The following is a 15,286-nucleotide window of genomic DNA, read 5'->3' as shown; positions in this document are numbered from 1 at the left end:
GGGGGGGGGGGGGGGGGGGGGAGAGATGCAGGCTCCCCGGCCGTTCCCTCAGCCCCTTTCCCAGCCTAGAGACCATTCTTGGAGGAAAGTAATGACAGGCCGCCCGCTCTCGCCCGGCACTAGCCAGGCCCGTGGCACGTTCCACCCCCTTCACCGAGGGCAGGGGCCTCATACGCCTCCTCGCCTAGCTGCACTTCGGAGGCGGCTCCCTCCCTCAGACTGACGGGCTCGCGGGGGCCTCCTGAGGTCCCTACAGCCCAGCCTCCACTAGCCAGCCGTCTCCTGGCTCTTTCCCGGAGCGACGGTCCCAGCGGCATCTGGGGAGCTAGCGGAGTCCGACGGCGCCAGCCACGTGCCCGCCGCGCGCCCTCCATTTTCTCGGCCCCGCCCACCAGTGGGACTGGGAGGTGGAAGGCGCTCTTGCCCGAGCAGCGCATGCGCTCAGAACGCGCCGGAAGCGACAGGGCAGCATGGCGGCTTACGCGGGAGGCGGCCTGAGTGCCGTGGTGAGTGGCCGTGACGGCATCCCCCGTCCTCGCGATCGCTCTCTTCTCTGCCTGCTCACGCTCGCCTTTGCTTCTGTTCCCTTTGCAGGATGTCCGGGAAGCAGCGGCGGCGCTTTCATTGCCAGCCGAGGCTTTCGGCAACGATGTGAGTATGGACATGGCGCAGGGCACGGAATGGGTTCCTGGCCTGCGGGCGGCGAGACTTGACTTGTCCCTTTACGTGTACTTGCAGCCCGCCGTGGAGATGCTGTGGGCCATGAAGGCGCACCAGCACGCCGAAGTCTACGGTAACGTAAGTAGGCGCCGCAGGGGGGGGGGGGGAGATCCCCATTGCGCGCCCCGGGCGGGACCATCGGCGGTTCTAGTGTCTCATGGGGCCCGCTTTCATTAGGGTCTCAGCCCGAAAGCAGGCACCACTGCAGGCGGTCATCCTCAGATGTTCTAGTCACTCCCTTATTTCCCCGGTGCGATTACTCTCTCTTCTGGATTATTGTCGACAGCCCCTTTAGACTGCAAAAGAACTAAATTCCTCCCACTCGTGCTCTTGTTGGAGTGGGGTGGTATACCTCACAACTGCAGAACTTTCTGAACAAGGAGACACTTGCTGTAATTTTAACAAGTTGCCTTGTGGATCAGTGTGTCCAAGGACAGACAGCTCTTGCTCTGAGCTGTCACCTGTGGCAAGAATGCAAGCTCAGTTCTTTTGTTAATATGGTTAGTTCAACTTCCAAGTTTAGAGGAGGGGATGCTGGGGCTTGCCTTTCTTAGTTTACCACCCAGTAGACAGACTGTAGACAATTTACAATCTGTCTTGCCTTCATCATGGGGCAAGCTAATATGCTCTTTTACAAGTTTCATTTAATCTCTTACATGCCTGGCATGTGTTCTGCTGTAGCTCATTTCTGCAGTTGATCCCAAGTTCCTGAAACTTACCAAAGCTGATGACCAGATTTATACAGAATTCAGGAAGAGCTTTAAAGACCTTAAAATTGATGTCCTTGATCCTGAGGATCTTAAATCTGAACCTGCTAAAGAGGTAGGTGCTGGAGGAGGTAGGAGGTCGGTGGCTGGGAAGTTCTCCTTTAGATCTGAAAGCTAATCCCAGCTCTTCTGTTCAGAAATGGCGACCCTTCTGCTTACAATTTGATGGGGTAGTTGAAGACTTTAACTACGGCACTCTTCTACGGCTGGATTGCAGCAAAGGTTACACGGAAGAAAACACTGTATTAGGTAAGAGGTTATTGCTGGGGAAGCCTTTGTTCATTGTTCTGGACGTGGTGGGGGAAAATGTTGTGTTGCTGGGAAAAGTGAAGGGTGCTTACAACAACTTTCTGTACTCACATCACCAGTCTTCTTGGTTTGCTACTGTTCTCCTTCGAAGGAGTGACTGTATTGCCCATATTTAGAGTGTGTTTGTGTGTGTGTGGGGAAAGCACAGTGCAAAGGAATTTTATTACTTGGAAGCTGGCATGAGAACCAAACTTGCTTGCCCTAAGAAAACTTTTCTTTTCAGCCACCAGGATCCAGTTCTTCGCCATCGAAATAGCCCGTAACCGAGAGGGCTACAACAGTGTTGTTTACAACAGGGCTAAGGAAGCTAGTTCATTCCAAGAAGAAGCTAGCTCTGGGTGAGGCCTTCAGATATCAGACACAGGCCAATAAATAAACTCAAAGGGATCATGGTTTTGTTTCAGTTGAGCAAAGTGACTATCCCTGCAACTGGTGCTGGACCAATCTTAAGATGCCAAAATGAACTAAATCTTGGCTCTGCTGGGGATGGGCCGAGAATGCAGTCGATTCTTCTGGAGTTTCAATATTTTGGAAATGAATTCAACATTAAACATCCTGAATAAAAGTCAGAAGGAACCGTGTTCTAGCTGGGCTGGATCCCACATCCTTTCAGAGATACACAGAATACTTAAATGGCAGAGCATTCTTCTTAACAGCTGGGCACTGATCATAGCCACTCTGATACAAGGACACTGATGTCTAACAAAACCACCATACTACATATAGTACCCAGAACTACAGAGGTGCTGCAAGATCTACATGTAATGCTGTGTTTGCCATCCAGTTTAGAAGGGAGCACTTGCTCACAGGCCACAGCAAGATCTTTTTCCAAGTAAACAGGCATGGGATCAAAATGTAAGCACAGTTCAGTGAGCCTTTTGAATAAGTATGAGCAGAATTCAATCTAAAGATTAATGTAGGGTTGAAGTAGAGAACTCATCTATGTGAGCTTAGTTTGGGCCCATGTTTTATAATGTCAGAATACTCATCAAATTCCTATGTCATACAGCTGAATAAATTATGTGTTAAAAGTACTGACTGCTTAAAGTATGAACTGTAGCACTTTCAGAAACTTGCTGCAAATGAGGTGGGGGGAGACAAGCAGCATTCCTGTCCTCCCCCTCTAGATGGCAGTCTCCACATTTGTTCTAGAGTTTTAGCAACTCCATGGTAGCAGCTCAAGTTTGGACATCAGCCACTACTTCCAAGACCTGTACCGTACTATATTAAGCACACTGCTTTGTGATTCATACTCTGTTCTATGAAAAGGGGGAACACCTGCAGTTCTAAAGTACAAAGGGAAGAGACCCAGAACTCCCCACTCAGGTTGAATGATCCTTTTACATCAGGTGAGGTGTGTAAGAAGCCTGGGAGGCAGCTGTTCTCTGAACACCTAAAAAGGTATTCTCCAGAACTTTTGCTCTAGCACTGTACCTAAATGAGCAGGATTGAATGAGCATATATAGTAGAACTGAGATTGCAGTAGGCTTGCTGGCATGTAGTCACTATGTGTGCAGCCATAGCTGCCTCTTAGTTCATGGCCGTGGGTTCATATCACACAAGCATGGCTCCACACAGCTCAGTAGAAACCACTGAAGTTTATTTGCAGCCACAATGCTTACACTGTATGCAGCAAACACCCTTACAAGTCATCCAGCAATCTGCTCACGCAAAAAGGACCCAACACACAATCGCCAGAGGAAAGAACAAAAAATAAAATTGAGGTGGTGCTATCTGGAAAGAGAAACCAGACAGAAGGTTAAGAGCTGGGCTAGGGGGTGCACAGAACTAGCAGCAAGAAGAGTGGGAAAAGTACAAGGCAGACAGGTTTCCCCCCCTCCCCCAATAATTTCCTCTAAGAGAATTTAAATACCCAAAATATTGATGATGATGAGGTTGCGGTACTGGAAAAAAAAAAGTGGGCTTATCTTAAGGGATTTTGTTACACATCATGCTAGGCTGACTTTGTTAGTAAGAACCCTCCCTGGGAACAGCCTACATCAAGCCCCACTGTTCTCAATGCAGACTCATACGTGGTCAGTATAGATAGTGCACAGAGAGCCTCTGAAGAAATTCAGGGCTGGGGATGCAGGACAAGCAGTTCCATTGGGGCGGAGAGAAACTAGCTCAGCCCCCCAGCCCCACACATTTCCCAGCTGCTGAGAAACAAGGGAGTTTCACGTGAACTGAAAGGAGAAAGGCTGGTGCAATGGGCTAAGGAAGAGGCGGAGACATACCAGCTCAGCCTTCCTGTGGCTGGCGAGGCAGGAGTAGGGGTTTTTTGGGGAGGGGGAGGAACACACTCTTAGGAGTATCACATAACATGGCATGGCTTTGTGTTCATAACAACATGGGGGGGGGGGGAGAGGAAGGACAAGTGGATGTATGTTAAAGGGATGTATAAGAAAAATATACATTTGGAATTTTACACTTTGCCTCTCTACACTTGTCACTAAATAGAACTCTGCCCTTTCATACCCCCTCGGTCCAGTAACACTGCAGGCAACCAGGAGACACAGCTTCCTCACTCACACACAACCCTCACTTCAGCATTGGTGCACTAAACTCTGTAAAAATTTCAATCACACTTTTTTTTAAACTGTCAATATAAACCTTGTTCAAAATGTTATGAAAAAATGTACATGTTTATACAAGGCAGGCTGCGGCAGGACACTGGGATTCCTCTCCGACATTCACACGGGGAGATGCTAATCTCCCATCTCTCCTCCCCAAGGAAACACAAGCCCCCATTGCCCTGGTGAACTTTTTACACCCCCTCCTCCTGCAGCCTAGCCCCAGGGACCAGCAGGGATCAGAAATGCCCTTTTGTCTTTCCATCGGAAAAGTTAACCTCCCTGGCCCACGCCAGAGAGAGCCTTCTCACGAGACGTCAGCTCATCATGTCGTTGCTGTTTACCCCATAGGTGGAGTTCTTCATAGAGTCATTTACCTCCCGACGGAATGCAGACAAGTTCTGCGTAAACCTGCCAAGGAGTCAAGCCAAAGCTGTGTTAGGAAGACCCAGTGTAGGCAAGAAACCACCCCTTAATCACAGATTGCAGGTAGTTGTGGTGGTTCAGAGGAAAACCCAAAAGCCATGTAATGCCTTTCTATAAAATTATGCAAAACAGTGTGCACGACTTGAAAGTTTGAACACAGCTTTGTGTTATTTTGGTTGCTTTTTGTCCTTGGATTCTTAACCAGTTTGTCCACAACAGGACTACAAGGAACCGTTCTACTTTGTATAAAGGAAGCCCTTGAGACACAAAATGACAGGACTGATCTTGCACTGTCATGAGTTTCCTCTAGGATTGCTTGAAAGAGATCTGATTATTCCCTGGGTTTTCAGGCTGGCAATTTTGCTGTGAAGTTGGATCTGGAAGGCTCTCCGTTTTCATTTATGAGATCAACAGGCATTTCTAGCCCTTATGATTGAGAAGTAAAATTTTGAAAGCAGATCTTTTACCAATCGTGAGATTGTGGTTTTGATTACAGTTCCCTACAGTTTCTGGCCCTGCCCAAAATTAACATTACCTGCTTCTGTTCACACTATTTCTATCCCATTTCATCTTTTTTTTTTTAACTTAAGGGTTTTCTGAAAGACTCCTGATCTGAATTTTCTACATATAATCATGCCAACTATAAAATCAAATAGGTGTAAAGGAATTTTTTTGTTTCCAAGAGTATCCACAAATTAGGGGCTGTTACTGGAATTTGGAACCTCTTTGCACAAGGTTTTGGGTTCAATACTGCCTCTGACATGCAAGGGAGAGTGGCTGCCATTCAGAATACAAAGTACTGAGACAACCAGACCAATGGCCTGATTTAGTACAAGGTGGCTTCCTATGATACCTGTATAATTGTTCTTCCAAGTCTTTTTGGAATGGAATTCTTCTACCGTCTCCCTAGGCAGTTTCTCCCATTGCTGAACTGCTGTTACAATTAGGAAAATACTTCCAGCTTTTGATAAATCTTGTTGTTGGTTGATATGTGGGTATAAAACTCCAGGGTGCATCTCTGTACAATGGGGATGTCTAAACCTGCAGCAACTGTTTCTCCTTCTAAGAAGATCAGAACACTGTTGATATTTCCTCCTCCATTTCTCAGAATAATTTTGCTAGAATAAGCATTTCCAATCCTTTTAGACTGCATCATGGGATCTGCCTTTAGACACTTCAGCAGCATGATAAATTCTTCTGCTTAGGGCATTGCCTGCTAGGAAGTGCTTGTCTACTTCAGTGAAATGGGTTTGTGGGGCAAAAAGAGGATGCTTTAAATACTGTGTGCAAACATTTGTAAGGTGGGGCACATGCAGACTCCTTACTCTGTCCTCAAATAAGATTTCTGAACATGGCAAATCCTTGTCCAGGAAATTCTATACAGCTCACAATCTCAAATGATTTCTAAGCCACGCTGCTTCTACAAGAGAGGCTCTGGAAGAGCAGACTCTCCCAAGGTGCCGTGGCTCCTGCAAAGCATTTTGGAGAGGGCCTAGCTCTTTTGCTTTGCAGTGATGCAGGCTGCTCTGAGGCACAAAGGAGATACTGACCTATCACGATTCTTGGTGAGCAAATTGCGTTCAATACCCTCCATGAGGTTTTCAAAGCAGAGATGCATGGCTTGCTGTTTCTCAGGGGGCTGGCTGTTTACTATACTGTTCCTTAGGTCTGAAAAATACTGGAAAACAAAATGGGTGGAGTGGGGAAAAGAAAGGCATATGGAGTTAGACATCGAAGGACTGAGTGCTGAAAGGAAATGTCACCTTCAGAACACTCAGTCTGACATAGCTACAGCTTAGATCCTAAGCCTTGTTTCTGCTGCCCTTTGGCTGTAGCAGAGGTAGTCCTCTGCTGTGTAGCATGTATCTCTGACATCAGGCACTTTTCAGCTCACGGAGACACTGGTCTTGCCTGAACTGAAGCTCCTAGCATAAGAAGAAGAGACTGGATTTATACTCTGCTTCACTCAGAGTGGCTTACAATCTCCTTCCCTTCCTCTCCCCACAACAGACACCCTGTTAGGCAGGTGGGGCTGAGAGAGCTCTGAGAGAACAGCTCTCAGAGAACCTTGACTGACCCAAGGTCACCCAGCAGCTGCATGAGGAGTGGGGAATCAAACCTGGTTCTCCAGATTACACTTCACCACTCTTAACCACTACACCAAACTGGCATGCATTCTGCAGAGCAGCAGCACCTCTGTCACAGACAAGGGTCAGGGTGAGTGAAAGCAAGGCTTAGGATCCAAGCCTAGGTCAGAAATGTACAGGGAGGCACAGGGGAAGAGCTACCTTTTCATTGAGCAGTATCAACCCAAGCAGAGGCCGAGACATGGACCACTGGTTCCTGCAGTCCTCAAAAATGATGATATTCAGCACGGTTGACAGCATCTGGAAGTCAAGTCACAGGTGCTATATCACTGCTCGTTTATGGGGAGAAATACTGTTTTATGAAGAAAAAGCTTCCAGTCACTGGTGCTATTCATGCTTACCAACAGGTGGCTGTGGAAGGGATGCATATGTGCACTAAGCAAGCTTGAAGGCCTCTTCCATATACTGATTCCCTTATGGAGGGTATCACACTTAAAAGAACAGATCCAAGTCCAGTAGCACCTTGTTGGTCTCTAAGGCACTACTGGACTCGACTCGAAGTACTCTACTGCAGACCAACACGGCTACCCCCTAGAACACTTAAAGCACCCCCTTGGTGCTCTTATGATTTATTGATGCCTTGCAGAGGGTGTGCCTATAGACTGCATTGCAATCTAGTTATATTACAATAACAATACCCTCCTCGCTCAAGCATGCACAGAACAAGCCGGAGGGAAAAACAAGGCAAGTAGGTAGCTACGTGTATGAAGGGTGGGTGGTAATTTGTATTTTGTGATGCTCTTGGACAGACTTCCTGCTCCTAGTAAGACTGATCTGCTAAGGCCTTGGACAGCCACATGACCACAAATATCCTATGTGGGTCCCCTAAAAGATTACCACTCCTTGGCAGTCAGCATTACTTGCCTGGCCCTTACCTGCTGGATCATCTCTGGGTGCTGCTGCATAATGTGCAGAAATCGATCACTCTCCTGGGATAGTGGCGCAGTCCTCTTCTTGGTGCTGCGAGAGAGCTGCTTGAAGAGATAGGTGACAATGTGGTCCAAGCAGGAGCAGCAGCCTGTGCAAACCATGGTGTCTACAAGGACAGGAAAGAGGGATGGAGTAGGATGACTTCAGCATTACAGGTGACTGGGAACGCTTAGGGCCCACCATATTTAGCTGGGCCCTTGCTAAAAGATACAGCGAAGGCAGCCAAATACCTCATTGCAACATCATCTAAGGTGAGGTATGCACCAGAACAACACTGCTGCAATCCATTACAGTGCATGCCCACCTTCTATCACAAATGTGAGATTCTTTGAATACTGAGGTGGGTTTTGTGGTTTGCAGAGGAACAAGTCTGAAAAAGGGTCTGTTAAGGAATGCTGCAGACCAAAGCAATCTTCTAAGATGTTAATCCTTTGGTAAAGATGAAGAAGGGTGGAAATGAAGAAATGGCAGAGAATTAAGGACAGGCAAGAAGATTGGGTTAAGGGGTATTACAATTAGCACTAAAATCTCAAAACACCTGCACATCAGGGAGCTTGCAGTATTAAGTGTTGGCTGCACACGCATTATGTAGAACTTACTAGAACAGGTTACAGAAAGCAGCCAATGTGAACATATCCATGGGAAAACATCAGCCTTTAATAAAAAGTCACATGTCAGCCAGCAAAAGCAACTGAAATTGATGAAAAATCTGGCTTTTTTTTTTTTTGGAGGAGGAAGAATAATACCTATCCATGGTGCTGCCTGTGCCACCCACCATACATAGAGAAGTTTCAAAAAGATGGACAGCTTCTTCAAGAAACCAAATCCATAGGAGCATGCCCAACAGTTACAACTATCATCAGAAGCCCAGCTCCATGCAGACTAAGGCATTTGCAGACAAAGGGCTGCCTTTGTGGAATGCCCTGTGCTAAATCTGAGGAAGTGTGCTTGCACACGAAAGCTTATACCGTGAATAAAAACTCTGTTGGTCTTAAAGGTGCCACTGGACTCAAACCTTGTTCTGTGCTAAATCTGTTGAACTTTCAGTGCCGAATTAAACTTGCTTCTGTCCAGGCATTTGCAGACTGCTGGGTTGGTTCTGTTGCTGTATAAGTATGTTTGTTCCTTCACCTGCCCCCAAATTTGGTGCTTTTTGTTTGGGTTCTTGCTGCTGACAATGTGTCTTATTATCACTGCTGCTTTTTAACAGGCTTATTTTAAGCTTTACTGCATGCAGTTTTTATTGAATCTTCTAGTTTTCCTGGATTTTACTGATTTTAGAACCTTGAGAATGCAATATATAGAACGTATTTTTAAAATGTTTTAGATCACTGTATGACACAAACAGCCAGAATCTGGGTGCTGTTGGTAGGCTTGAGATTCTGCTACACAGCCACATGGTGTTAATGCCTCTGAACTTGGACAGCTAGAGAGGGGCACATATACAGCAAAACTCCCATTTCTTTGGTGCTATTGTCTTCCTATACTTCTCCAGCTATCCTTCCTCACCATTGCCACATGAGTTTTTGGGATTCCCCGGAGCCTTTGCTGTGCTCAAACACACCGAGGGGGAGGAAAAATATGCACACTCACCTAGTGCTGTGAGACCTTCCGAAATGGAAGAAAGAATATACATGATTACGTGAGGCTCCAGGCTAGCTATAAAGTTCATGTGATCTTGGGTGAGAACTTCCAGTAAGGAATAGTATGACTGGCTGAGCTTGGGATAATCCTGCAGAGAGAAAGAATGGATGGAAAAGGGTGGCCATGAGTGGCTATCCCAGCAGGGCGCGTTCTGGCATACTAGAACTGCATGCTGACTGCAGACAGGGAGTATACAAACCACTGTGCAGTACATATACGGTCAAGTTGTAATGCATCCCTTTTCAGAAGCCACAGCTTTCAGAGTCCCCTCCCTCCTACTTTTCCCCAGAGAACTGGATGCCGCTTCGTGTTTGTTTAGGAGTCCAAGCAAGGGGGTCAGCTATTGCATTGCAAATTGCTAACATTTGATATATTCCTTACAGTTCTTAATCTTGGGTTGTCATTTTTCAAAAAGTTGCTCTCCTTCACTGGCTATGCAGGACATTTTTAAAAGATGAAGGCAGCATCTGCCACTGCAGACCTACGTGAAACACCAGCAGATAAAGGAGCACTTGGAGCCTCACTCTCGATGAGAAGGTGTTTAGGAACTGAGAAATGTTAAGGTGGAAGATGAGAAATGGCAAAGCACTTCTGCCAGGCATATGGCTTCCTTTATGTATACACAGGACATAATTTGCTGATCTGTTCAAAGGTCAATTTCCCCCTCCTGCAGCCCAGGTATTTTTCTTAGGACAAGCGTAAGCAGCATCATTCTGGTGCCCCTCATGTATCAGTTAGAATGCAGCTCTCAGCAGACACAAGTGGCAGCCCTCTGCTGTACTGCTCTGCCTAGGAAGGCTGGTTTCCTAGGAGCCCTAAGAAAGTCTCTTAGAGGGCTTCCTAGGAGTCCTCATTGGCACAAAAGCACACAAGGGTCTTCTAGGTCAGGAGTCAAGTTGGGCCTTTGAATGAAAATAGCCCTGCAAAAGCTGTGGATATGGAAATACAAGGCATAACGCTCAAAGCATTGGAAAGCCACTGATAGAGAAGCCTTTTCCAGGCTTCCTGTGATAGCCCAAACTTGGCATGCTCCATAACTCTACATGTCAACTCTGATAGAGAAGCCTTTTCCAGGCTTCCTGCGATAGCCCAAACTTGGCGTGCTCCATTCCATAACTCTACATGTCAACTGAACATAACATAAGAAAAGCCAATGTTGGATCAGGCCAAAGGCCCATCTAGTCCAACACTCTGTCACACAGTGGCCAAAAATACCAGGTGCCATCAGGAGGTCCAGCAGTGGGGCCAGGACATTAGAAGCCCTCCCAAGCACCAAGAATACAGTGCATCACTTGCCCCAGCCTGAGAGTTCCTATGTATACCTTGTGGCTAATACCGTAGCCACTGATGGACTTCTGCTCCATATGCTTATCTAATTCCCTCTTGAAGCTGTCCATGCTTGTAGCCACCACCACCACTTCTTGTGGCCAGTGAACTCCATGTGTTAATCACTCTTTGGGTGAAGAAGTACTTCCTTTTATCTGTTCTAACCCGACTGCTCAGCAATGAATGGGCTTACTGATCCAGAGCAATGTTATAAAAAGCTCCCAGGATAAGGGGTCTCTCCTTGAGATTGGAAAGGTCTAAGTTGAGTATGCACTAAAAATTATGTTTGTGCATATCCACGGTTGTGCACATCCACAGTACTATAAAATATCATGGCTGGCAGCCACTGAATAAAAAGGGGGTGGGCTCAGAGAGCCTGAACTGAAACGCTGTGGGACTACCCTGAGATATGATGGCTGTTGTACTAGCTTACCAAAAGATCACTGTGTGGGATGGACAGCAGAAGCTTGATGAAAGTTTGCAAGGCGTTATCTAGTGCATCATCCCCATACAGACGGAAGACACCGAAGTTGACGTAGCTGCCACTTAGTGCAGCCTTCAGCATTGAGAAGCAGATGGAGATCCCTTTAAGCTTCAAGGCATACACTTGATCTTTTGGAACCTCCCCAAGCGTTAGGATTCGATTTCCTGCAAAAGCATGTCAGGAGCACCAATATGTCAGATAATGCTAAGGTGTTTCACTAGTTATTAAGGTGTACTTAGAAGGAAATTTAAAGACAAAGTGTCAGGACCTTTTACCAAGTACGCTGGCACATCTCAGAACCAAAAACATAATACTGCTGCTTCAGATCATTCATAGAATCATAGAGTTGGAAGGGATCCCAGGGTCATCTAGTCCACCCCCCCCCCACAATCTGAGATCCTCACTGGATTATAGCCAAAATCCATCTAATTTACCATCCAGTTTCCTGGAGTGGCCAAACAGTTGCCTCTAGAAGGCCTGCAATTAGGGGTGTGAAAAAAAATAATAATTCGGCCCATTCGGGAGTCTTTCAGCCAGTCGAATATCAATTTCAGCCCCATTATACTTTTTTCCCACCATAGAGAACAATGGAGGGGATAGGGGCAACCTGTTTGGGGGCCTGTAGAATTGGACCTCCTGGTCCAATGTTCTTCAAACCTGGGTGGTATCTTGGGGAGAGGGTCCAGCAGCTACCCTACGAGTTTGGAGCCTCTCCCTCAAACCCCCGCCCCTCCATCCCCCAGAATATACCCCATGTTTTCGCCATTGACTTCAATGGCCCATAGGATATAATGGGGCCAAATTGCTGCTGAAATTTGGTGGCAATTCGGCAGCAAGCCTATTCAGATCAGAGAATCCGAATCTGTCTGCAGCAGCCCGAAAGGGGTCCGAATGGGCCATTTTCAGGGGTGCATTCGGTTCGGACGAACTGAATGTAGATCCCTACCTGCAAGCAGGACACTGAGGCTAGAACTTCCTCTTGCTGTTTTTCCCCAGTAACTGTTTTTCAGAACTATGGGGGTGGACCTAAACACTGTTTTCCACCAGCAGGGGGACATGGATTTTTGCCAATTTCGCCTTCTTATTGCAGACTCCTAATCTGTCCCTCATACTGGGTTGGATTCAGATCAAATGGACAATTTCCACTGATTCTCCCTTTGCACTGCAGACCCCCCTCATGTCATTCCTCAGGGTCTCCCACATCTCCAGGAGCAGCATTTTGTTGAGGTCAGTGGGCTCCAGTGGGGGAGGGGCAGCATGAAATCTCTGTTATGCTGATGGAAAATTTAGCCTGGGTCCAACCCATTTTCCCCGAGGGCACTCCACCCCCCCAGAAGCAGCATGGTAGGGAGCTCAATAAGCTGCTGTGTGCTACTGATGGAACTGCCTTCTGTTAGTAGAAAATGGTGTGGCTTCAAGCCATGATGCCCCTTGGCCATAGTGAGGTAAATCCAACCAACTTCCAAGTAACCTTGGAAGAACCATTTAAATTGGAGGAGTGCTCTAAACCTGAGCCAAAAGGAAATGCAGGATATAAATATTTTAACAAACAAACAAACTTTGGTAGTGGTCGGATCCACTCCAGCGGTTCCATTTATGTATCATGGCTAACAGCCATTTACAGACCTATCCTTCATGAATCTGTTTAACAGTTATTTCCAAAAATGAATGTGTTTTGTGAAGCAGTATGTTCTTCTGTATACAGTCTGAGTTGAAATCTTTATGGATTTAAGGAATTTCCAGACATTTTGAATAGATCTGATCCACTTTATACTCTGCTTCCCCTTTTGACTAATCCTGTTTCTGAAGCACTCTTTTCAAATTATATGTGACCATGTGTTGGAATAATCCATGGCAGGTTTATTCAAAAGGGGGAAAAATGGGATCATGCTAGATAACCATGGTGGAGCAAGTGAATTTTGTCTCTCCCAAATTCAGCCCTGCTTCCCAATTCACTCCTTATTGAACTTCAGTGTTTATGGGAGGGGAGATGCTGAGTTGCTGATGTGCATTTGGCAAGGCCTTCTTTTTCCTTTCTGCTTGTTTTGCTTTGTCAGTGAGTTTAGAAAGCAGTCCAGCAGCTGCCAGTACTCACCATAGGTAGTTATCATTTTACTTGTCTCCCGAAAGAGCAGGATGCCATTTGGTGAGGAAACATCAAACTGTAACCTCTGGGATCTGAAAGGAAAGAGGAGAAAGCTGTGGCTTGGCAGAGGCATGAGGGTGGAGAAAGCAGGAGCCAGATGGCCTTCAAAAGGCACAATGTGGGAGTGTCACGGCAACTGGGAGATTCCCTCTCCCCCCCCATCTCATTTAGCTTTGCATAAAGGGGCCCAGCTGCCACCAGAACGCCCCATGCCCTTAGAGAACGTAAAAATTGTCTTAGGAAGCAGACTACAAATCTTTCTGCTCTGATCAGATACCTCAGGAAAGTCACAGATAATCTTGTCCTACATTACTTGCCTCTAGCATCTGATTCCAAGAAAGATACTATGTTACAGATCCACCTAACAGTAATAGGATCCAGTGTGGTTGGGATCCTCTTACTGTTAGGTGGATCTGTAACTGGTTGACAGATCGCACCCAAAGAGTGCTTGTTAATGGTTCCTCATCTCCTTGGAGAAGACTGACAAGTGGAGTGCCTCAAGGATCTGTCCTGGTACTTGTTTTGTTCAACATCTTTATAAATGATTTGGATGAAGGAATAGAGGGAATGCTTATTAAATTTGCAGATACTAAATTGGGAAGCGTAGCAAATACAACAGAAGACAGAGTCAGGATACAGGATAATCCTGACAGGCTGGAAAACTGGACTAAAACAAATAAAATGAACTTCAATGGGGATAAATGTCAAGTTCTGCATAGTAAAACTCAAATGCATAATTATAGGATGGAGGAGACTTGTCTTGGCAGTAGTATGTGCGAAAAGCATCTAGGGATCTTAGTAGACTATACACTGAACATGAATCAGCAGTGTGATGCAGTAGCTAAAAAGCAAATGCAATTTTGGGCTGCATCAACAGAAATATAGTGTCTAGATCACGTGAAGTGATGGTATCACTTTGTTCTAGTTAGACCTCACCTAGAGTATTGTGTTCAGTTTTGGGCACCACAATTTAAGGAGGATATGGACAAGCTGGGATGTGTCCAGAGGAGGGCAACAAAGATGGTGAGGGGTCTGGAGACCAAGTCCTATGAGGAAAGGTTGAAGGAGCTGGGTATGTTTAGCCTGGAGAGGAGACGACTCAGAGGTGATATGATAACCATCCTTAAGTACTTGAAGGGCTGTCATATAGAGAACTAGCCTGCTACCCGTGCTTTGCTACAGTATTTAAGTTCCGTAAATCCAGTTATAATACTGATGATGTTAAATTTGAAATGTGGCATTTGTTGTAGGAATTCTAACAGAGAAGATTGTAGTGTAAGAAATGAAGTGAGACATACGTACTTTTTTTTCCCTCTACTGAAGGACCTCTCTCTAGAACACATTGATGGTTCTGCCCTCAGGTGCTAGGATCACCAGGCTGCTTGATGAGCTCACTCTGGAGCAGGCCACATAGAACTGTCCATTTAAGAAGCTGTTAAGTCAACTCCTGCCACCTTCCACGAAAGTGATGGCCTCTCTACTTGTGTTCCTGGATTGTTTTGCTCATGTGGAGACTGTGCTGTTCTGAGCACCTCAGGGTGATCTTGCTGGTACTTGGCCTGTGCAACTCAGTGCACTGCAGGAGTACTATGTGCAAATGTCTTTGCCACATTCCTAAGTTGCCTCCTCCTTGTAGTGTTGGTGTATCTGGCTCGACATTTGCCAGGAGCTTTCTTGGGGGCAGTAAGAGGTGAGAGGTGTGAGGGGGGGTTGGTGTGAGGGAGTGGTGATGTGGTGGACATTTCTTCAGGTTCATGAGGGAGGCACGCATTGAAATGGCTCCTAGAAATGTCCTTTACTATCTCTCCATAAGC

The 15,286-nt window shown here is 46.3% G+C and overlaps 2 protein-coding genes across 3 annotated transcripts in view; one reads left to right on the top strand and one right to left on the bottom strand.

Annotated features, from left to right (window-relative positions):
- Window positions 1–445: 445 nt before the first annotated feature.
- On the top strand, window positions 446–2,775 carry PBDC1 (polysaccharide biosynthesis domain containing 1). Its single transcript, XM_015423030.1, has 6 exons — window positions 446–506; window positions 595–651; window positions 739–798; window positions 1,402–1,542; window positions 1,625–1,736; window positions 2,020–2,775. Exons 1-6 carry the CDS (start codon window positions 471–473, stop codon window positions 2,136–2,138), a joined length of 525 nt encoding a protein of 174 aa, XP_015278516.1. The 5' UTR covers window positions 446–470; the 3' UTR covers window positions 2,139–2,775.
- A 705-nt stretch (window positions 2,776–3,480) lies between these two features.
- The window catches only part of XPO7 (exportin 7), a 71,196-nt gene continuing 59,390 nt past the window's right edge, over window positions 3,481–15,286 (bottom strand). For both annotated transcript variants that reach the window (XM_015423003.1, XM_015423004.1), the window contains exons 22-28: window positions 13,422–13,504; window positions 11,276–11,490; window positions 9,466–9,604; window positions 7,818–7,978; window positions 7,084–7,182; window positions 6,346–6,473; window positions 3,481–4,780 (exon numbers count right to left, since the gene is read on the bottom strand). In XM_015423003.1, coding sequence (XP_015278489.1) covers window positions 4,687–4,780; window positions 6,346–6,473; window positions 7,084–7,182; window positions 7,818–7,978; window positions 9,466–9,604; window positions 11,276–11,490; window positions 13,422–13,504 — 919 coding nt within the window. In that variant the 3' untranslated portion in view covers window positions 3,481–4,686. The remainder of the gene's footprint in view (window positions 4,781–6,345; window positions 6,474–7,083; window positions 7,183–7,817; window positions 7,979–9,465; window positions 9,605–11,275; window positions 11,491–13,421; window positions 13,505–15,286) is intronic.

The sequence above is a fragment of the Gekko japonicus genome, unplaced genomic scaffold (genome assembly GCF_001447785.1).
Source record: "Gekko japonicus isolate JY-2015 unplaced genomic scaffold, Gekko_japonicus_V1.1 scaffold208, whole genome shotgun sequence".
NCBI classification, from domain to species: domain Eukaryota; kingdom Metazoa; phylum Chordata; class Lepidosauria; order Squamata; family Gekkonidae; genus Gekko; species Gekko japonicus.
The sequence above is the reverse complement of the archived record's forward strand: the minus strand, read 5'-3'. Positions and strand labels throughout refer to the sequence as shown.